Source organism: Corapipo altera, unplaced genomic scaffold (genome assembly GCF_003945725.1).
Source record: "Corapipo altera isolate COAL_440 unplaced genomic scaffold, ASM394572v1 305, whole genome shotgun sequence".
NCBI lineage: Eukaryota > Metazoa > Chordata > Aves > Passeriformes > Pipridae > Corapipo > Corapipo altera.
The window spans coordinates 204,044-222,537 of record NW_020885011.1 but is presented as its reverse complement, the minus strand read 5'-3'; the positions used below and the strand labels follow the sequence as shown (position 1 = coordinate 222,537).

General features: G+C 61.1%; 5 protein-coding genes across 10 annotated transcripts in view; 4 read left to right on the top strand and 1 right to left on the bottom strand.

The window, feature by feature from the left end:
* Window positions 1-6,017, top strand: part of TMC6 (transmembrane channel like 6) — a 7,511-nt gene extending 1,494 nt beyond the window's left edge. Inside the window, exons 3-20 of one of the 4 annotated variants that reach the window (XM_027667442.1) lie at window positions 349-480; window positions 595-753; window positions 868-973; window positions 1,070-1,166; window positions 1,254-1,508; window positions 1,786-1,976; window positions 2,058-2,196; window positions 2,347-2,502; window positions 2,671-2,846; window positions 2,995-3,076; window positions 3,399-3,496; window positions 3,647-3,736; window positions 3,883-3,958; window positions 4,211-4,344; window positions 4,724-4,900; window positions 5,078-5,156; window positions 5,288-5,366; window positions 5,721-6,017. In XM_027667442.1, coding sequence (XP_027523243.1) covers window positions 349-480; window positions 595-753; window positions 868-973; window positions 1,070-1,166; window positions 1,254-1,508; window positions 1,786-1,976; window positions 2,058-2,196; window positions 2,347-2,502; window positions 2,671-2,846; window positions 2,995-3,076; window positions 3,399-3,496; window positions 3,647-3,736; window positions 3,883-3,958; window positions 4,211-4,344; window positions 4,724-4,900; window positions 5,078-5,156; window positions 5,288-5,359 — 2,219 coding nt within the window. In that variant the 3' untranslated portion in view covers window positions 5,360-5,366; window positions 5,721-6,017. Of the gene's footprint in view, window positions 1-348; window positions 481-594; window positions 754-867; window positions 974-1,069; window positions 1,167-1,253; window positions 1,509-1,785; window positions 1,977-2,057; window positions 2,197-2,346; window positions 2,503-2,670; window positions 2,847-2,994; window positions 3,077-3,398; window positions 3,497-3,646; window positions 3,737-3,882; window positions 3,959-4,210; window positions 4,345-4,723; window positions 4,901-5,077; window positions 5,157-5,287 lie in introns of all 4 variants that reach the window. The other 3 variants (XM_027667441.1, XM_027667440.1, XM_027667438.1) reach the window with 3 other exon arrangements.
* TK1 (thymidine kinase 1) overlaps window positions 1-6,175 on the top strand; it is a 13,147-nt gene extending 6,972 nt beyond the window's left edge. Inside the window, exon 8 of the transcript XR_003531646.1 lies at window positions 6,165-6,175. The gene's annotated coding sequence lies outside the window, so the exon portion shown is untranslated. The remainder of the gene's footprint in view (window positions 1-6,164) is intronic.
* A 1,445-nt stretch (window positions 6,176-7,620) lies between these two features.
* ARL16 (ADP ribosylation factor like GTPase 16) lies at window positions 7,621-8,766 on the bottom strand. Of its 2 annotated transcripts, XM_027667456.1 has the most exons (4): window positions 8,531-8,650; window positions 8,338-8,451; window positions 8,117-8,232; window positions 7,621-7,964 (listed from the first exon to the last, which is right to left on the bottom strand). In XM_027667456.1, exons 2-4 carry the CDS (start codon window positions 8,383-8,385, stop codon window positions 7,793-7,795), a joined length of 336 nt encoding a protein of 111 aa, XP_027523257.1. In that variant the 5' UTR covers window positions 8,386-8,451; window positions 8,531-8,650; the 3' UTR covers window positions 7,621-7,792. The 2 variants fall into 2 exon arrangements, with proteins under 2 accessions (XP_027523257.1, XP_027523256.1); XM_027667455.1 differs by having other exon boundaries at window positions 8,338-8,766.
* A 56-nt stretch (window positions 8,767-8,822) lies between these two features.
* HGS (hepatocyte growth factor-regulated tyrosine kinase substrate) lies at window positions 8,823-18,284 on the top strand. 2 transcript variants are annotated; one of them, XM_027667444.1, is made up of 21 exons: window positions 8,823-8,922; window positions 9,267-9,351; window positions 9,732-9,807; window positions 10,230-10,322; window positions 12,187-12,310; window positions 13,203-13,255; window positions 13,718-13,786; window positions 14,003-14,127; window positions 14,364-14,442; window positions 14,530-14,628; window positions 14,836-14,931; window positions 15,255-15,293; window positions 15,377-15,520; window positions 15,659-15,869; window positions 16,046-16,218; window positions 16,358-16,498; window positions 16,577-16,754; window positions 16,831-16,964; window positions 17,211-17,327; window positions 17,492-17,587; window positions 17,695-17,799. In XM_027667444.1, the coding sequence occupies exons 1-21, from the start codon at window positions 8,886-8,888 to the stop codon at window positions 17,797-17,799; spliced, it is 2,274 nt and encodes a 757-aa protein (XP_027523245.1). In that variant the 5' UTR covers window positions 8,823-8,885. The 2 variants fall into 2 exon arrangements, with proteins under 2 accessions (XP_027523245.1, XP_027523244.1); XM_027667443.1 differs by having other exon boundaries at window positions 8,886-8,922; window positions 15,656-15,869; window positions 17,695-18,284.
* A 30-nt stretch (window positions 18,285-18,314) lies between these two features.
* The window catches only part of MRPL12 (mitochondrial ribosomal protein L12), a 3,880-nt gene continuing 3,700 nt past the window's right edge, over window positions 18,315-18,494 (top strand). Inside the window, exon 1 of the mRNA XM_027667529.1 lies at window positions 18,315-18,488. Within this exon, the coding sequence (XP_027523330.1) occupies window positions 18,315-18,488 (174 nt within the window). The remainder of the gene's footprint in view (window positions 18,489-18,494) is intronic.

Sequence of the window (18,494 nt, the reverse complement as noted above, 5' to 3'; positions counted from 1 at the left end):
CCCCCCCCACACGTGGCCCCATGGCCGGCACAGAGACAGGACACCGGGCGTGGAGAGGAGGCAAGAGAGAGTTTATTGTTGAGGATGCTACATTTATAGGGTTTAGGAGGATTCACAGAGTAACCAATCAGAAGTCTCAAGGGGCTTACAGGAACACCCAATCACAGGAAGGGGTTAACAAGGACCAATGGGAAACACCTCAGGACACCTTCCCAGGACATTCCTGAGATAACACTGCCGTGGGGGGTGTTGGGAAGAAGAAGCATGTGTTTGCAAAGAGACCACCAAAAGCCATTTTAAGACATGTTTAAACAACAGTTTTCCCATATAATGAAGGTTTAGTGCCACAGTTCCCGGCCTGCCTGGCTCCCCCAGACGCCTGTGCTGCGGCCTGGCCAGAGCCAGGGCAGGGTGAGCAGTGCCCTGGCTACTCCTCCGCCTCCCTGCAGATCCTGGCCAGCATGCCCAGCCGCACCATCGGTAGGTGCCACCTGCCCTCCCGCCCTTCTCCAGGCCCCAGAGCCTCTCAGGGAGCTCTCCCGCCTATCCTGCTCTCCCACGGCCACCCAAACCCTGCCCTGCTCTGGCCTGCAGGACGCAGCCTCGGGGCCATCATCTCCCAGTACTGCAACCGTACGGCCCGGCTGCGGCGCCGGAGCAGCCGCCCGCCCCTGCAGCAGCTGTGCCGTGCAGCGCGGCCCAGCCTGCGGCAGTACGACCTGGACACTGACCCCGCCGGGGCCACGCTGGAAGGTGAGGGTCCCCTGGAGTGGGAGCAGGCAGTGCCAGGCACTGTCCCTGTTCTGAGTTTGGGAAGGGCACGCCGTGACGTGGCTAGCCGTGTCCCATGAGCCCCCTGTGCCCCAGACAAGTGGAGCCTGCTGGTGAAGGAGCTGCTGAGCCTCTCGCCCTACCAGCGCAGCCAGATGCTGCTCACTTTGCCCATCAGCCTGGCAGAGAAACGCACCCTCCGGTAGGTCCCCTTGCACCAGCCCTGACCAGGCAGGGCTCCCACAGCCAGAGCCATCCCAGAACCTGTGGTACCCTCTGACACCTCTCTGCTGGACAGGCGGCAGGTGAACAGGCAGAGGGGCCTCCTGAGGCAGCGTGCCCAGCACTGGGCCCCCTCCTCACCCTGTGGATGGTCCATCGTCTACGTCAGCCTCGTAAGTCAGGGCGTGGTCTGCACAGCAACTTAGGGGCTCCAGTGCAGGCTCTGGCTCCGGTGCTCTCCCCAGGTTCTCTCTCCCCAGGGCTGCCGAGGTCTCTGGTACAGGCTCCTCTCCCTGCTCCGCACCGCACAGCCCTGGCACTACACCTTGAAGCAAATCAGTGGCCGCTTTGGCTCCAGCGTCCTCTCCTACTTCCTCTTCCTCAAGACTCTCCTTATGTTCAACTTCTTCTCATTTCTCATCCTCCTGGCCTTCGTGGTGGCCCTGCAGGCTGTGTACCCCCCTACCTCGGCCAGCCCCCCACCCTTCACCGGCCTGGAGCTCCTCACAGGAGCGGTAAGCACAGCCCACGCATCAGGGCCCGGGCACACCCGGGATAGGGGCTGCTCCAGGCCTGGGGTGCAGCCCCACATCCCCACCACAGGGATGCCCCAGTCGCTGCCCTTGCACAGCTGGGCCCCAGGACTGCCAGTGCTGTGGGTGCAAAGGGGGTGCCTGGTGCTGCCCCAGCCTAGGACTCTGTCCCCAGGGCTGGCACAGAGGTGCCAGGCTGGGTGGGGAGCTGCAGGCACCGCTGAGGTCACCATGGGCCACATCCTGTGCTTTCCCACAGGGCTACTTCACACACTCACTGCTGTACTATGGCTACTACAGCAACGTCACCCTCAATGACCCCTGCACCCCTGGCTCCAAGGGCAGCGCGTGCCCCCCCGCAGCCCCCCCGTTCCCATACAACATGCCGCTGGCCTACCTGTTCAGCGTTGGGGTCTCCTTCCTCGTCACCTGCATCCTGCTGGTGTACTGGTGGGTCAGCAGCACCTATGGCACTGCCAGCCTTCCCCCTTCACCCAGCCCTGATCCCTGATGCCCTCTCCCTCACTGCAGCGTGTCCTGCTCTTTTCGGGAGAGCGTGGGAAGCTCCATGGGGGACCTGGCTGTCAAAGTCTTCTGTGCCTGGGACTTCAAGGTGATCCAGAGGCGCTCAGTGAAGCTGCAGTGTGAGAACTTCTGCACCCAGCTGAAGGTGAGGAGCTGGGTGATACAAACACCCCCAATCCCATCCTTGCATCAGCACTTTGTCCATCATCCCTCTAGGTCCTGCCACATTGCAGTGGGACTGACCCTTGCTCTGGACACGGAGCAGTTTGGCAGCTCTGGCACTGCTCTCTTCCAGGAGCTGCTGGCAGAGCAGCGCTCCCGCTCCCGTTCCCGGAGCCTCTGCCAGCGCCTGAGGCACGGCATCGTGGGGCTGCTGGCCTGGACCCTGGCACTGGGCTCGGTGCTGGGCTGCACACTGGCTGTGCACCACTTGTCTAAGCACATGCATGTGGTGAGTGCCAGCCCTCGCCCTAGGGTTGGAGGGACTTGGCAGGGGTAGCAGGGAGGGAGGCAGGGGCAGCCCCGTTGCAGCTCTTCTCCTGGCCTGGATGTTTGCTGCCCTCCCTAAGGATGCCCGGCTGCCCAAGTCCGTGTGCTCACCACAGTACCTGCTCACCAGGTTCAGCAGGAGCAGCGAGCACGGGGCAGTGGCAGGTGGCAGCAGGAAGCCATCCTGCTGGTCCTGCCCCTCATGGTATCCCTCCTCAATGCGCTGATGCCCCACCTGTACAACTTGCTGGCGATGTGGGAGAAGCAGGACTCCCCTGTGACACAGGTCTATGTGGCCATCTGCAGGTGGGCTGGCTGGGGCTATGGTGGAGGGAGAGTCCTGCACCCCCACCTGTGGCATGGGGGACGCTTTGGGGCCAGGCACCCTGTCTGTGGGGCTTGGCCCCTCCTTCCCCTGGGCTCAGGGGCTCCTGGTCCTGCTCCTGCTCTCCAGGAACCTCATTCTGAAGATGGTGGTTCTCAGCCTGCTGTGTTTCCAGTGGCTCAGCCGGAGTGTTGTCTGCTCAACAGAGGAGGTCAGCACTGCTGCCCTGGGGCTGTGAGGGGCCAGGCTCAGCGTGGGGCCATGGAAGGAACTGGTGGTTTCTTCCTTATTAGATATTAGGAAGAAATTCTTCCATGTGGCAGTGGTGAGGCACTGTGCACAGGTTTGCCCAGAGCAGCTATGGCTGCCCCATCCCTGGAAGTGTTGAAAGCCAGGTTGGACAGGTCTCGGAGCAACTTGGTCTAGTGGAAGGTGTCTCTGCCCATGGCAGGAGGGCGGAACGAGATGAACTTCAGGGTTCCTCTAACGCAAAGCATTCTGTGATTGTATGCCACCCTTGCTTGTATCCCTAGTGCTGGGAGACATGTGTGGGGCAGGACCTTTATCGCTTTGTGGTGATGGATTTCATATTCGCCTTGCTGGACACGCTCTTTGGGGAGCTGGTGTGGAGGTAACATGCCCCAGGATGTGTCCCCCCCGGTGTTGCGTCCCTGCATGGCCCCAGCTCTCTGGTGTGCCCAGGCTCTGCCACATCGGAGTGGGAAGGTGGGTGCAAGGGTCCCTCTGGGCAGTGTGGAAGCAGAGCTCTGCTCCTCTCCAGGCTGATCCTGGAGAAGAGGCTGAGGCAGAGGCCCGAGTTTGACATTGCCCGAAATGTGCTGGAGCTGATCTACGGGCAGACCCTGACCTGGTGAGATGTCTCTGCCTGATGTGGCTCCTTCCTCTGCTGGCAAATACCCTGTGTTCCCCAAGAGCCCCGTGGGTGCCACAGCTGTGCCCACCACTGCCTCCCTCGGGGCTCAGACCCAGGCGAGCTCATCTTCCCCCCATTCCCAGGCTGGGCATTCTCTTCGCTCCACTCCTGCCGGCCGTGCAGATGCTGAAGCTGCTGCTGCTGTTCTATATCAAAAAGGTGTGATTCCCTCTGCCCCCTGCAGTTCCCCACTGGTGACACAGCGGTGACACTGTGCCCTGCCACTGCCAGCCTCTGCTGCAGCAGCGGTGCTGCACAGAGCAGCCCCGTCCTGGTGGGACTGAGCAGAGGTTGCTGGGGAGAGGGTGTCCAAGCTCACTTGGCTTCCAGCGGGTAGGAGGGAGAGGACAGCAGGGTGGGGGCCACACTTCAGGAGCCGGCAGCCCACAGGACACTGCTCCCTGTTCACAGACCAGCCTGATGCGGAACTGCCAGTCCCCCAGCAAGCCCTGGCAAGCATCGCATATGAGCACCATTTTCATCACCCTGCTGTGCTTCCCCTTCTTCCTGGGTGCAACCATCTTCCTCTCCTACACCATCTGGTCGTGAGTACCCACCAGGCCATGGCTTGGGACACAGGACCCCTGGCAGCCTGGAGACAGAGGGGCTTGGAGACACCATGCCCCCCAACCCCAACATCCCCAGCCCCAGGCTGTGCAGTGCTGTCCCAGGCAGGGAGGTGCTACCCAGCCACTGACTTGTGCCCACTTCCTCCAGCTGCTCACGGGTGTTCCTGGTGCAGGACACAAGGATGAAGATCCCTGGGGATGTTGGGGACAGTGAGGCTGGGTCCCAGGAGGGCTGGATATCTGAGACAGCATATCTGCTGAGACAGCTGGATATCTGCACATGCCCCCCTGGGCTGGGGGCAGCTGCTGCTGGGCTGCCCATTGCTCTGACCACCCCGTCGGTCTGTCTGCTCAGGGTACAGCCGTCAGAAACGTGCGGACCCTTCCGGGGGCTAGAAACCATCTACAAATCAGGGAAGAGCTGGGTGCTAGTGCTGCAGAAATCCAACCCCAACATCACTTGGTTTGCCTGGGTCCACCAGCACCTGGTGGAGAACACCTTCCTCCTGTTCTTCACGTCCGGGGCCCTTTTGTGAGTATGGACCAAGGCTGAATCCTGGGCCTTGCTTTGAGGGTCCCACTGTCATGGCCCTAAGCAGGGCTGGGAGCCAGAGTGACAATCCAGAGCCCTGTGCCCCATCCTGGTGCCAGGAGCACAGTGTTCCTCAGCTTCCTGCCCAGTTGCCACCACCCCCTCCTGTTGTTGCAGAGCTGTGATCTACTTCTACATCCAAGTGGTGAGAGGCCAGCAGAGGGTCATCTGCCTGCTCAGGGAGCAGATCACCAAGGTGTGTGAGCACCGCGCCCTGTCCCTGCCCGTCCCGGCTGCTCCAGGCCTGGTCCAGCCCCAGGACTGCCAGTTCAGGCTCTGGCCCTGGCAGCACTGCCACTCAGCTGTCCCACGGCTCTGTTGTTGCAGGAGGGGGAAGATAAGATATTTCTCATGCAGAAGCTTCACTCCGTTTATGAGCAGCGAGAGAGACGTGCCTGAGGCCCAGGTAAGGCTGGCATGAAGGGCTGGATCTGTCCATCACAGTACTGTGTGGAAGCTGCAGGACCCCAGGATGCTGGGGAAGATCCTCCCTCCTTGCTGTGGCCGAGGACCCATTGAGGCATGTCGATAGGAATGCCATGGCACAGGGATGCAGGTGCTCCTGCTGCCTGGAGCTGCTGGGATGCAGCATGTGCAGAACTAGGACTGCTGTCACACCCCAGGGCACAGCTCCATGCGGGGCTGCCTCACCAGCACAGCCCTGCTCTGTGGGTGGTCACTGCTTGCAGAGAACAGCTCTCCAGCTCTCCTCCCTACCAGCACACTGGCCCCATGGAGAATGGCCCTGGGCTGTTTTCAGAATCCTTTGGAGACAGCAGAGCTTTCTGGATGGAGAAACCTACAGCCCATTCCACGTTGCAGGGATGGAGCTGGGAGCTACCAGGCACTGACCCAGCTCCAGCCCTGGGCCTGGCTTGCCAGGAGAGCAGCTGTCTGATCCCAGTCCCACGAAAAAGGCCTCCGGGCCACCCCAGCAGCCCTACACACACTGCACCAGCTGGTAAGAGGGACTCGGAAGAACCACCGTGGTGCTGGGCTGGGCAGGGACCCTGTGGGCTCAGGCTGACCTGGCCCATTAAAGTGCTGCTGCACAGGAGGGCTCTGGCTGGTGTCTGGACCTGTTGGGCTGGAAGCAGGCAGGTGGGGTTGGTGCGTCAGCGCTGGTTGTGGTGGTGACTCAGCAGCTGTGTCAGGGTGTGCTCAGACTCCTCGGCACCGCCTGCTTGCCCATCTGGCTGCCCAGGGCAGAGCACAGCTCAGCCCACCCACTGGAACAAGGGCCACTGCTGCCCCATGAGCCATGAGCCACTGCGGGCAGTGTCTGCAGCCCCTGGCACCGAGAGCTGCTCCCCTCCATGGCGTGCTGCTGGCAGCCCCAGGCCCTGAGACAGCAGCTGCCCTGGTGCCACAGCACTGACAGGCCCAGGGCAGGATGTGCCACCGTGTGTGCCAGGCACAGGCAGCCACCAGTACCCCGTGACTTGGCACTGACGCTGCCGGGTGAGGCAGCTGGGCCAGGCTGGGCTGTCAGCGCAGGCACAGGGCGGGTTATTGTCATGGACAGACACTGGTCATAGGTGGGGGCATGGGGTGGGTCCTGTGCACAGCCCCAGCCCTTCTTGGGATGCATTAAGAAGAGTATTGCCAGCAGGTCACGGAGGTGATCCTGCCCCTCTGCCGAGCCCTGGCGAGGCCACATCTGGAGTGCTGTGTCCAGTTCTGGGCTCCTTAGGACAAGAGGGACATGGAGCTCCTGGAACAGATCCCACGGAGGCTACAGAAATGATTAAGGGACTCGAGCATCTCTTATGAGGACAGGCTGAGGGAGCTGGGCCTGTTCAGTCTCAAGAAGAGATGTCTGAGAGGGGACCTCATCAGTGTCTGTCAGTATCTGCAGGGAGGTGTCAGAGGATGGACCAGATTCTGCTCAAGGGTGCCAAGCAATAGGACAAGAGGCAACAGGCAGAAATGGATGCACAGGAAATTCTACCTGATATATAATATTATAATATAATATTATATAATATATAATATAATCCTGATGGGCCCCTTCCAACTCAGCATATTCTACGATATTCTATGAGAAAGAACTTTCCTCTGCAGTGACCACACACCAGAACAGGCTACCCAGAGAGGTGGTGGAGTCTCCCTCACTGGAGATACTCCAGAACCATCTGGATGCAATCCTGTGCCATGTGCTCTGGGATGACGCTGCTTGAGTGTGGAGGTTGGACCAGACAACCCTCTGTGGTCTCTTTCAGCTTGACCCATTCTGAGATTCTCTGAGCCCAAGTGAGTGCTGGGGAACAGCCACAGGCTGGAACTTGCTACAACTTGTGAGACATCCCTGACTGAGACATCCCCGTCAGTGGGCCTACCCCAGCTCCTGACACCCACCCAGGTTCCCCAGTCCTTCCACACCTTTCCCCAGGTCACCCCACTGTGGATGGACTGGCATGATGCCTGTAGGGCCAGAGCTGCTGGCAGGAGCCCCATATGCACTCAGTCTCCAACCCCAGCAGCCTTACCAGCCCCTGCCCTGCTTAGCCCAGCTCAGATGCTGCCCTAGCCCCCAGCCCCACTGCAGCAACCCCTCCTGTGCCCAGAGGTGCCAGCACGGTCTGGCCTCTGAGCCTTCTGCTCATCCCTTCCCCAAAAACCTGGGGTTTCCTCCCAAGCACAGGGCAGCCACCAGCTTGGACAGTTTGGTCAGAGTTTTACTGTGAAGTCCCACAGGGATACAGTCTGTCACCAGCCTGTGACACTGTTCCAGGCCCTGCTCCCAGCACCATGCAAGGCAGCTGCTCTCTGGCCACCTCCTTTGGTGACAAAATTGTCCTAGGCTGCTGCAGGCACCTGGCAGGGTCGGGGTCAATGTGGGTTTCCAAGGGTGGCCCGAAGCCACTGCAGGACATCGGCCAAACCGGTCCCATCGCGGGCGCTGGTCTCCAGCATCGTGATGGGCTGTGTGGCACAGGACACGATGTCCTGCATGCGGAACAGCGACTTCATCTCCAGCAGCGACATGTAGCAGGGCAGGTCACTGCAGTGGGGAGAGGGGGCTGCATTAGCCCACCACAACAGCTCCCCTGCCCAGCCCAGCACCAGCCTGGGGGTCTCCAGCCCGGGAAGTGCAGCAAAGTGCAGCTGCTGCCCCCGGGCAGCCCCACCCTCCGAGCTGATCCCCCTCCTCACATCTTGTTGAAGAGCACCAGGACGGGCACGGAGGCGAGCGGCGCTGCCGAAAGGACGGAGAGCAGCTGGATGCAGGACGAGGAGACCTGGGTGGGGTTGGAGGCATCGACCACGAACTGCAGGGGGAGAAGGGAAAGCGGGGTGCGGGTGTGCCGAGGGCAGCCCCGGGCCAAAGCAGGGCACGGAGGAGGGAGATCTCACGGGGTGCCAGTGCCGCTCACCAGAAGAGCGCTGCACTCGCTGTAGTAGCTGGGCCAGATGGGGCCCATGCAGCCGCCCAGCTCCCGCACCGTCACCTTCCGCGGCAGCCGCAGGTCGGTCAGGTTGGTGCCCACCTGCGGGACAGGCGCTGGGCTGGGTGCGGCCGTGCCCGCCGCCCCCCGCCGCCCCTCGGCCCCGCCGGGCCCTGCCTACCGTGGGCAGCGTGGCCGGGGGCTCGCCCAGCCCCGCCGGCTCCTCGGCGCTCAGCTGTGCCGCGCGTTAAGGACTCGCGCTGAGGAGGGGAAGGGGCTGCCCGGACCCGCCCGCCCCCGCCAGTCCCCCCGGTGCCCCCGTGCCCGGTGGATATGGCGTAGCCGCCGCACCAAGAGGCTCTTGCCGCCGCCCGCCGCCCCCAGCAGCAGCACCGTGGGCGGGGGCCGACCCGCGGCCATCGCGGCCCCGCCCCGGCGGAACCGGCCCCGCCCCGGCGGAAGCCGGAAGCGGAAGGGCCGCGGAGGGGCGGGGACGGACCGGGCCGGAGCGGTCGGGCCGGCGGCGGGAGGGCACCATGGGGCGCGGCAGCGGCACCTTCGAGCGGCTCCTCGGTACCGGCGCGGCCCCTTCGGCGGGCGGGGCGGGGCCCGGGCTGGGGGCCGCAGCAATCGGCCCCGGAGAGGGCGGGCCCGGGGCACGGCGCTGCCCGGGCCGGGGCTCGGTGCCGCAGCCCGATGCTGGCCGGGAGGAGCGGGAGCGGTGGGGCCGAGGTTACCCAGGGCCCCGGGATGTCTTAAAGGGGAGAGGGGGCTGGTGCCTTCCGGGAGACATCGGAGGTTTATTCCTGAGCCTCAGGACAGCGCCGCGCCCGGGGCGCTCCCGCGACACGTCGGTGGCGGAGCGGAGCCGCGGGGAGCGGCCGCTCACGGCATCCCGGTGGGTTTATTCCTTGCAGATAAGGCCACGAGCCAGCTCCTGCTGGAGACGGACTGGGAATCCATCCTGCAGATCTGCGACATGATCCGGCAGGGAGACACCCAGTGAGTGCTCCTGGGCTTTCGGACGCGCTGTGGGCACAGCTCTCCCGTCTGACCCTTCGGGGCTCTTGGACCTGCCAGCCCGTGGGAGCACACGTGTCTGTCCCCTTCCATAGGAGCTTTGGAAGGGCACTACAGCACACTTCAATGTGCTGACATTCTTCCCAGTCCTCAGGGGTTACAGGTTACCCCTGGCCTGAAATCCTCAGGGAAACTCAAGCTTGAATGTGCTTATACCTTCCCAGTTTCCTCCAAGGAATTGTGTACCCCTGAGCTAACTGTGCCCTCGTGTCAGAGGGGGGGTTGGCGGGTTGGCAGCAGCAGGTGGGACCTCCCCTAGGATCCTTGATCCCCTGAGGATGTGTCCTCTCTTTTGTACCCAGAGCGAAATACGCTGTCAACGCCATCAAGAAGAAAGTGAATGACAAGAATCCCCACGTGGCCCTGTATGCACTGGAGGTAACAGCACCGGATCGGGAGCGCCACGGGGACCTGGGGAATGTCCCCTCTCACCGTCCTGCCTTCAGGCTGCACAGCTTCCCTGCCTGTGGCACAGCATGGAGCCAGCCTCCTCCTGGCTCTGGCACAGAGGTTTTGGGATGATCAGGCCGGGGCCTTCATGCTTTAGGTCTGTCTTGGCTTTGGAACAGGCAAAGCTGGGACTTGGGCCACTGTCCCTGGAGTCAGTCTCCAGAGAACAAAGGCCCCCAGGCCCCTGTGGAGCTGAAGGGCAGCTGGTTCCCAGCATGGGGTGTGGATTGACACGGCCCCAGTGTGCCTCATTGCTTAAACAGTGTTCAGCCTGTACAGTGCGCTGGCAACACCATGGGTTGCAGAGGAGGCAGGAAACCGTGGGCTGATGTTGTTCTTGGCCCTTGCAGGTCATGGAGTCAGTGGTTAAAAACTGTGGCCAAACAGTTCATGACGAGGTGGCCAATAAACAGACCATGGAGGAGCTGAAGGAAATACTCAAGGTAAATCGATTTGTTTTTCTATCATTTTTTTTCTGGAAAAGCACCAGCAGCAGGAGGAAATGTGTGTGTCCTCTCCTGCATTCCTTTTGGGTAAGGAACAGAAGGGAAACTGGGAGTGCACTCCAGAAAAGAGCAAACTATCATGTGGTGTGAAGGGGTGAGTGTAGGGAGCGAAGGAGGATCTCTGGGAAGAGGAGATGTGGTGGAAGCAGAGGTTTGGCTGTGCTGTGAACAGGCAGGAATGTGCTGTAGAGGCCTGGGCCATTCCATGATAAATGCTCCTGGATGCAACACTTGGCTTGGGACAGCTAAGGAAACCAGGTGATGGCCTGGCACCTGCATTGAGGACCTGGGCAGTAGTGAGGTGAATTCCCTCCCATAGAACAGTGTGAGACACACAGGCAGGTAAAGCAGTAAAGGTAAAACCAACAGGAGCTTCCTCTGTGTTGTGGCCATTTCACCGTCCTGTGGAATAGTTCAGGAGTTCTGCAGGATGTGACCCTGGCTGCTGGCACTGACAAGATGTTGTCACAGGCTGTCACCAGTCTGATGCCTGCAGGAGCTCTGTGTGTCCTTGGTCTGGAGAATTCCATGAGTGCAGTGGAAATGAGAACTCCTGTCTCCCGCTCCCAGCTCAGAACAGCAATGCCCAGACAAGAGCTTGTTAGCATCGTGCTGTTCCTTCCTTACAGCTCCTGTCTTCCACCAGAAATAAACAGCCAGATGACCCAGATCCTTGCAGGATGAGCTGCATGAGCCCTGTCACCTCACACACTGAGCAGGGTGTCTCTCCTGTCACCTTCCTGTTAGGGCTGACTCAGTCTCCATGCAGGATCTCCTCCCAGGAGGGAACACTACTTCAGTGGGACAGCCAGGTGTGGTAGCACAGCCTCTCCAAGGGCTGAGGAGACCAGATCAGATCCAGGGATTTTGTGGTTCTCTCAGTCCTTGCCTGCCTCAGGAGTTTCACAACTGCCCCATTTTCCTCCCACACTTGGAACTTTGGTGCTCGTGAATGCCCAATGCTGGTAAAACAATTCAAGTTCTGGTGAAGTTCGGGGCTGTGACATGTGTGGAATGCAGGATCTTGCCAAACCTTCCAGTAGTTGGACCTCCAGAAATTGTCAGTAAGTCACACTGTGTGGACTGAGCTCTTGGCTGAAATTGGAGCTTGACAGTGCTCCTGTGCTTCCTGGGGGATTTCTGGAGCAGCTGGTCATGTGGATGCAATGACTTGGGCAGCTGAGGACAGGGCATCTCCGAGGCTGGCTGAGCTCAGAATAGGCTTGCCAAGTTTTCTCCAGCCTCTGAAAGTGTGATACAGTTGCCCTTGCCTCCAAAGGGCAGGCGCCCCAGCTGTCCTCACTGTGTCACATTCTAAGATGGCTTTGAGTATTCCTTGGCTGGAGGTGCTGACACCTCCAGGTACCCCCAGCACCGTCAGTGCCCGGGCGAGGCAGGCCATGCTGTTCTGGGCAGTTGAAGGTCCCGCCGTGTTCTGAGTGTGGGATGAGCAGCTCTCTTGAGGGGAGCTGCTGGGTGGGCTGGGCTGCTGTGCGTCCCAGAGCCCCTGTGCCTGGCCCTGGGCGTTTGCTCAAAGTATCAAGGCCACAGACCTGTTCAGTTGGTCTGTGCTGCTCTGTTGTTCCTGCTGAAGGGGGGCAGTGGGGCAGCCCAAGGGGTCTGTCATTTGTGTTGTGCATCGTCCTCACTGTGGGTTTCTGACAGCTCTTGTTTCTCATGAGTACTCTAAAGTCTCTCTTTCCTGACTGGTATTTCTGGCTTCTCCTTCGGGGGTTCACACCATCCTTTGGGTTTCAGGCGCTTTTTCTCAGATGTTGTTTTCTCCTCCCTTCCTGTGCAGAGGCAAGTGGAGACAAGTGTCCGCAGTAAGATCCTGTACCTCATCCAGGCCTGGGCTCACGCCTTCCGCAATGAGCCCAAGTACAAGGTGGTGCAGGACACCTATCAGATAATGAAGGTTGAAGGTGAGGACCGTGGGCACAGGTTGGGGGACACCTGGCCAAGCAGCTCTGCTCTGCAGGAGCCTTGGCAGGACCTGCCTGACGTGAGCAAAATCTGGACTTGCAGCACTGAGCTTTTCCTTGGTGCCTGATATCCAACAAACCCCTTGCAGTGACTGAATCCCACTGCAGAGATGGGACAGCCCTGTGGTCCCAGGATCAGGGCTGCCTTGCTCTGGGCCTCCAGCCCAACCAGAAGTTCAGGGCTGGTGAGAAGACCTGAACAGCAGGAGGTGCAAATGTTCTTGGGGAGACTGACAGCAAGTCAGTGTGTCCTCTGGGGTGGGATTTGCTTTGAGGCAGTTCCTTCCTCCCAGGCTTTCATTCCTGCTCCCAGGATGGGTCCATGCTCCCCCCTTCTGACAGAGTATTGCTGTGACGCTTTTCCTCCTATCCCAGGACAGCAGTGTCCCCTTCAAGGGCAGGGACATGCTGCTGCCTCTGCCTCCTGTGCACCAGAACCTCTGTGGGCAGTGGCAGAGCCTGGAGGGCCAGTCCCCTCAAGCTGGTGTTGACACACTCTGGCCATTCAAGGCCAGAGTCACACTGCCCTACCTGCCCACCCAGTGGGCTTTTTATCCCCCCATGCTCAGTTCAAGGTCTTGAGAAATAAGAAGCCTTATTCAGAGGCTCCTTATGTCCCTTATAAGTGCGTAAGGGAAACCATCAGGGATTGTCTTGAGAGTGGGGCTGAGGGGAGGCTGATGCTGGTGTGTCAGAAAAAGATACCAGGGCAGGAGGTGGTGCTGAGCTGGATCTGGTGTTTGTCCTGGCACCTGCAGCATGAGACTGCAGGCACCAAGGCCTCCCTGTGCCAGAGGATTCCTTTCACAATGGGACTCTGCTTCTCCTGCAGGTCATGTCTTCCCGGAGTTCAAGGAGAGCGATGCCATGTTCGCTGCCGAGAGGGTGAGCTGTGTGGTGGGGGGAGCTGGCACTGCAGGACACACCTGCCCTCCCATCCTCTCCCTGCAAAACCTGCAGGTCTTGCATTCCTCCCTTTCATGCAGACTGGAGACCTTGCTGGGAGAACTGATGGGGACAGGGAGTCATTCCTGTCCCCATCATTCCCCTTTCTTGGTGGCCTTGCATCATCTTGGCAGGCTGAACGTGGCAAGGCATTGCTGAAGTGATCACTGTGCAGACACGTTCCTAGAGAGCTTTGTGCTAAGTGTGAAAGTGTCACAGTCTCCAAGGAACACAAGAGGGGATAACTTGTGGGGATTAATATTTCCTGTTGAGCTGCAAGTGCCTCCATTCTCCCCTGTGCACGAGAGCCCTGTTAGCCATTGGAGCTCCTCAAAGGCCCAGTGCAGACACTGTCCTTGAGGCTCTACTCCCTCCTTACATGATTTCCCTTGACCCTGACAGGCTCCGGACTGGGTAGATGCTGAGGAGTGTCACAGGTGCCGAGTGCAGTTTGGTGTTGTGACGCGGAAGGTGGGTGCTGCTCCTGCCCCTTCCCCTTTGGGATTCTTGGCCCTGCACAGCCCTTGGGACTGGCAGAGCTCCCTGCAGGACTCTCTGCATGGAAATGTGCTGGGGACAGACCGTGTTCCCTGGTCACTGGCAGGGAAATGCTGGGATTATCTGAGTGTGTTGTCTAATGGAGAAGCAGTGTCTTGCCACTACACTGATGTCTCCCATCCTTCACAGCATCACTGCCGGGCCTGCGGGCAGATCTTCTGTGGGAAATGCTCCTCCAAGTATTCCACTATCCCCAAGTTCGGGATTGAGAAGGAAGTGAGAGTCTGTGAGCCCTGCTATGAGCATCTCAACAAGTCAGTACCCTTCGTGGTGGGTTTCTTTGCTTGCGAGAGCTGGGGCTGTGAGGGGGGAAGCATGATGTGGAGCCAGTTCCCTGCAGAGCAGGGCGAGGGTACTTCCCAGGCTGTGCAGGCTGTTCTGGGCGCCCTTCCTTCCCAGGAGCAGGGTTTGCCGCTGAAATATTGTGCAGAGCTGGGGCTCTGGTGCAGAGGAGGGAGCGTTCAGTCCACACTGTCACCTCTCACTGCAGGAAGGCTGAGGGCAAAGCTGCTGCCACCTCCGAACTGCCCCCCGAGTACCTGACCAGCCCTCTCTCTCAGCAGTCCCAGGTGAGTGGCTGCCCTGTAGGTGATCTGGTGATCCTGACCTGTTTGTTGACCCCATTACTGACCACCTTCTCATCTTTTCACTTCAAGCTGCCTCCAAAGCGCGACGAGACAGCTCTGCAAGAGGAAGAGGAGCTCCAGCTGGCTATTGCCTTGTCTCAGTCAGAGGCTGAGGAGAAGGAGAGAATGGTTTGTGCACTGCTGGGATCTGGGAGGGGTCATTGCTCTTCAGCCCAGGTGTACTGGGCCATAACAGATCTCTGGGCATGTCCTGGCATGAGCGAGGTGCAGGGCCTGTGGAATGAGAGGGTGAAAGGAGAGCCAGGCATGGGCCGTGTTGCAGTTGGTTTGGAGGAGTCTGGACAGTCCCTGAGTTGGCAATTTTCTCTTTTGCAGAGGCAGAAAACAACCTACTCCATGTACCCTAAGGCTGAGCCCACCCCCGTCACGTCATCGGCTCCCCCGGTCAGCACACTCTACTCCCCGCCCGTGGTACGTCCATGGGAGCCCTGGGCATGCAGGCCACTTCCTGAGCCTGCCCTGCTTGTGTCCAGTTTAATCCCATTCCGAGGGAAAATAGTTGCCCCATTCAACCCCTTGCTCCTTCACTGTGTTTTGAGCAAGAAGGTCCGTTCCTAAGTGGCATTTAGGTGCCTCTGCTGCTTCCCGGAGCTGTAGTGTGTGTCCCGTTTGAGGCTCTTGCTGGTGCTCAGCACTGGTGGTTGTACATGGCCAGGTCTGATCCAGACATCTGTGTGGGAACTGGGGGGTCTCTTGTTTCTCTGAACTGCTTTTCCCTATTTGTCTCTTCCCAGAATTCCTCTGCTCCCTTGGCTGAGGACATTGACCCAGAGGTAAGGATCTCAGCCCTGTTAGTCTATGGCACAGGCTTGCTTCCACGAGGCAGCAATGCTCACCTTCCTTCTCTTCCTGGCAGCTGGCTCGGTACCTGAACCGCAACTACTGGGAGAAGAAACAAGAGGAGGTTCGCAAGAGCCCCACGCCATCAGCACCCCTGTCCCTGACAGAGCCGACTGCACAGCCTGGGGAAGCCCACCCCGCCCCACTCGGGGTGGTTGAGGTAAGAGAGGGCCCGGACCTGGGTCTGGCACCTGCCAAGGGGCAAGAAGCACCCGGACTCCTTGGCTCTGTAGGCTGGCTGCCAGCTCTTGGCACCGGGGGATGACGGCTATCGGCTGCCCCGTCCTTCTTCCAGCAGCAGTACCAGAATGGCGAGTCTGAGGAGAACCACGAGCAGTTCCTGAAGGCGCTGCAGAACGCAGTCACCACGTTCGTCAACCGCATGAAGAGCAACCACATGCGAGGCCGCAGCATCACCAATGACTCCGCCGTGTTGTCCCTTTTCCAGTCCATCAACAACATGCACCCGCAGCTGCTGGAGCTGCTCAACCAGCTGGACGAGCGCAGGCGTGCGTGGGAGCTGGGGGAGCTGCTGGCCCTGGGCGTGGGCGGGCAGCTGCCGGGGCTTCCCCAGTGCCAGCGTTTGGCATTCCTGTGACGCAGCCTCTCCAGAGACTAGTGAGGAGTGCAGGGGTGGTCCATTGCTCTGTCCCCATGTCCCTGAGGCTGTCCCTTCCCTCCCCAGTGTACTACGAAGGCCTGCAGGACAAACTGGCCCAGATCCGGGATGCGCGTGGGGCTCTGAACGCGCTGCGGGAGGAGCACCAGGAGAAGCTGCGCCGCGCAGCAGAGGAGGCAGAGCGGCAGCGCCAGATCCAGCTGGCCCAGAAGCTGGAGATCATGAGGCAGAAGAAGCAGGTGAGGCAGAGAAGCGTGTCCAGGGTATTCCAGGCCTGCCTGTGCCGTGGATCAGCCCAGGGCTGACAGGGACAGCTGTCCTAGTGGGAGGGGGTCTGTAGTGTCCTGGCTCCAAGACATCACAGTCCCGTGTCCGCAGGAGTACCTGGAGATGCAGCGTCAGTTGGCCATCCAGCGACTGCAGGAGCAGGAAAAGGAGAGGCAGCTGCGCCTGGAGCAGCAGAAGCAGACCATCCAGATGAGAGCCCAGATGCCAGCCTTCTCATTGCCCTATGCCCAGGTACAGCTGCTGGGCCAGGAATCCTCCTGCCAGGTCCCAGGGCCTGCAGCCTAAGGCTGGCTTTCCTTCTCCCACCAGCTCCAGGCCATGCCGGCAGCCAGCGGGGTGATATACCAGCCCTCTGGGCCCACCAGCTTCCCTGGCACCTTCAGCCCAGCCGGCTCTGTGGAGGGCTCTCCCATGCACAGCGTGTACATGAACCAGGCTGCACAGGGAGGCACAGGGCCGTACGCCGCCATGCCCGTCACCGGGACTGGTACGTTGGGCAGCTCATCCCACAGGGGTAGGGGTGAACCGAGGTGGTTGGTCTAACCTCTGCCCTCTCTGCCCAGATCCCAGCATGGTGAATGCCTACATGTACCAGCCGGGGGCCGGCAGCGGGCAGGGGGCTCAGCAGGGGACAGCAGTGCCCACCACCACCCCAGCATACTCGTCCTACCAGCCCACGCCCACACAGGGCTACCAGGCAAGTGAGGCAGCACAGCCTGTGGCCTGCTGAGGTGAGGGCTGGGGGCCTGGGGCAATGTACCCCACCTCATCAATGGGATCTCTGAGCAGGAGGAAGGACGGGCTGGCTGGTCCCAGACCTCCAGATCTGCTGCTCTCACTGTGGGAGTGGGCTGGGGTCAGAGCCAGTTCCAGGCTCTGGGGTCTTGGCTGGAGCTGTGAGCCATCGCTGCCTGCGCCGCCTCTCACCAGGCTCTCCCCACAGAGCGCGGCCTCGCAGTCGCAGAGCATCCCGGCCATCTCCCAGGCCCCCCAGTCGGGTGCCATGGGCTACATGGGCAGCCAGTCCGTCTCCATGGGCTACCAGCCCTACGGCATGCAGGTGAGCGTTCCCCACTTGGGCATGGGGGGGATGAGGTGTGGGTGGGCTCCAGCCTATGGAGTCGTCCTGGAGGAGGCCTGGCAGAGGCTGGGGTCTGTCACCACTGCCCCACGGGTGCTGTGTGTCCCTTGGCCCCTCTGACACCCACCCCCTCGCTCCCACAGGGTCTCATGTCTGCCCTCCCAGGCCAGGATGCAGCTCTGAGCAGCCTTCCAGCCCAGCAGTCCTACATGCCTGGGCAACAGCCCCTCTACCAACAGGTAAGTGCCACCAGCCCAGGGGGTCAGGGCCCCAGGGGGGTCAGGACCCAGTGGGGCATGAGTGCTGATGAAGCCACATGCTAATGAAACCACTTTGTCTGTTCCAGGTGGCCCCAGCCGGGGGGCCCCCCCAGCAGCAGCCTCCACCGGCGCCAGCCCCCGGGCAGCAGCCCCCGGGCAGCGGAGAGGCCCAGCTCATCTCATTTGACTGATCAAGGCCACAGGGCATGGGGGACCCTGGGGGTCCTGTGTAACACTACTCTTCATCCAGAATCACTCTGTACTTCGACTGCTCCTCCTGTCCCCTGGCCCCATGTCCGGGGGCAGTGGTGCCTCAGGCTCCCATCACAGGCTCTGGGGACCAAGCGGCAGGGGCACAGCCCCCTGCCCCCGACTGCCCGGGGCTGCTGCCCCCGCCTCACCCACCCACCCCCCACTCCTCCCTGGCAGCGGTGGCCCCTGAGGCCGGGCAGGAGCTCGCCCGGTCCCTGCCGTTGCCCCGGGGCTTGTGGCCGCGGGCCCCGAAGGAGCAGCGCTTTAGCCCTGCCCGGTTCCCGGCGCCAGCTTCGCCCTGTCCCCGCTGAGTCCCGCTCCCCGCAGTGCCCTCCCGGGCCCCTCGCCGGGCCGGGCCCGTCCCGTCCCCGCCCCTCGCGGGGGAGACCGAGCGCGAACGGTGACAATAAAGCGTTGGAACGAGCTGCGGCCCCGTGTGCTGGGTTGGGGGGCGATGCCACCGGACTTTGCCTACACCTCCCAGGGCCAATCGCTTCGCTCCGCCCCTCCCGGCCGTGTCTCGGTGCCGAGCGCCGCCCAGCCCGCTCGGAGCGGCGGCGCGGCGCGGGGCCCGCCGGGAGCGCGGGGCGGAGCGCTCGGTGTCCTCGGGGCCGCCATGCTGCCCGCGGTGCTG

Excerpts from the sequence above, each read along its gene's own strand:
- ARL16 (XM_027667455.1), bottom strand. The coding sequence starts at position 8,385 with ATGGGCCCCATCTGGCCCAGCTACTACAGCGAGTGCAGCGCTCTTCTG. Across the intron at positions 8,233-8,337 it reads GCGAGTGCAGCGCTCTTCTG|TTCGTGGTCGATGCCTCCAA; the intron begins GTGAGCGGCACT and ends CTCCCCCTGCAG. Across the intron at positions 7,965-8,116 it reads CTGGTGCTCTTCAACAAGAT|TGACCTGCCCTGCTACATGT; the intron begins GTGAGGAGGGGG and ends TCCCCACTGCAG.
- HGS (XM_027667443.1), top strand. The coding sequence starts at position 8,886 with ATGGGGCGCGGCAGCGGCACCTTCGAGCGGCTCCTCG. Across the intron at positions 14,128-14,363 it reads TGCTATGAGCATCTCAACAA|GAAGGCTGAGGGCAAAGCTG; the intron begins GTCAGTACCCTT and ends CTCTCACTGCAG. Across the intron at positions 15,294-15,376 it reads CTGAGGACATTGACCCAGAG|CTGGCTCGGTACCTGAACCG; the intron begins GTAAGGATCTCA and ends TCTTCCTGGCAG.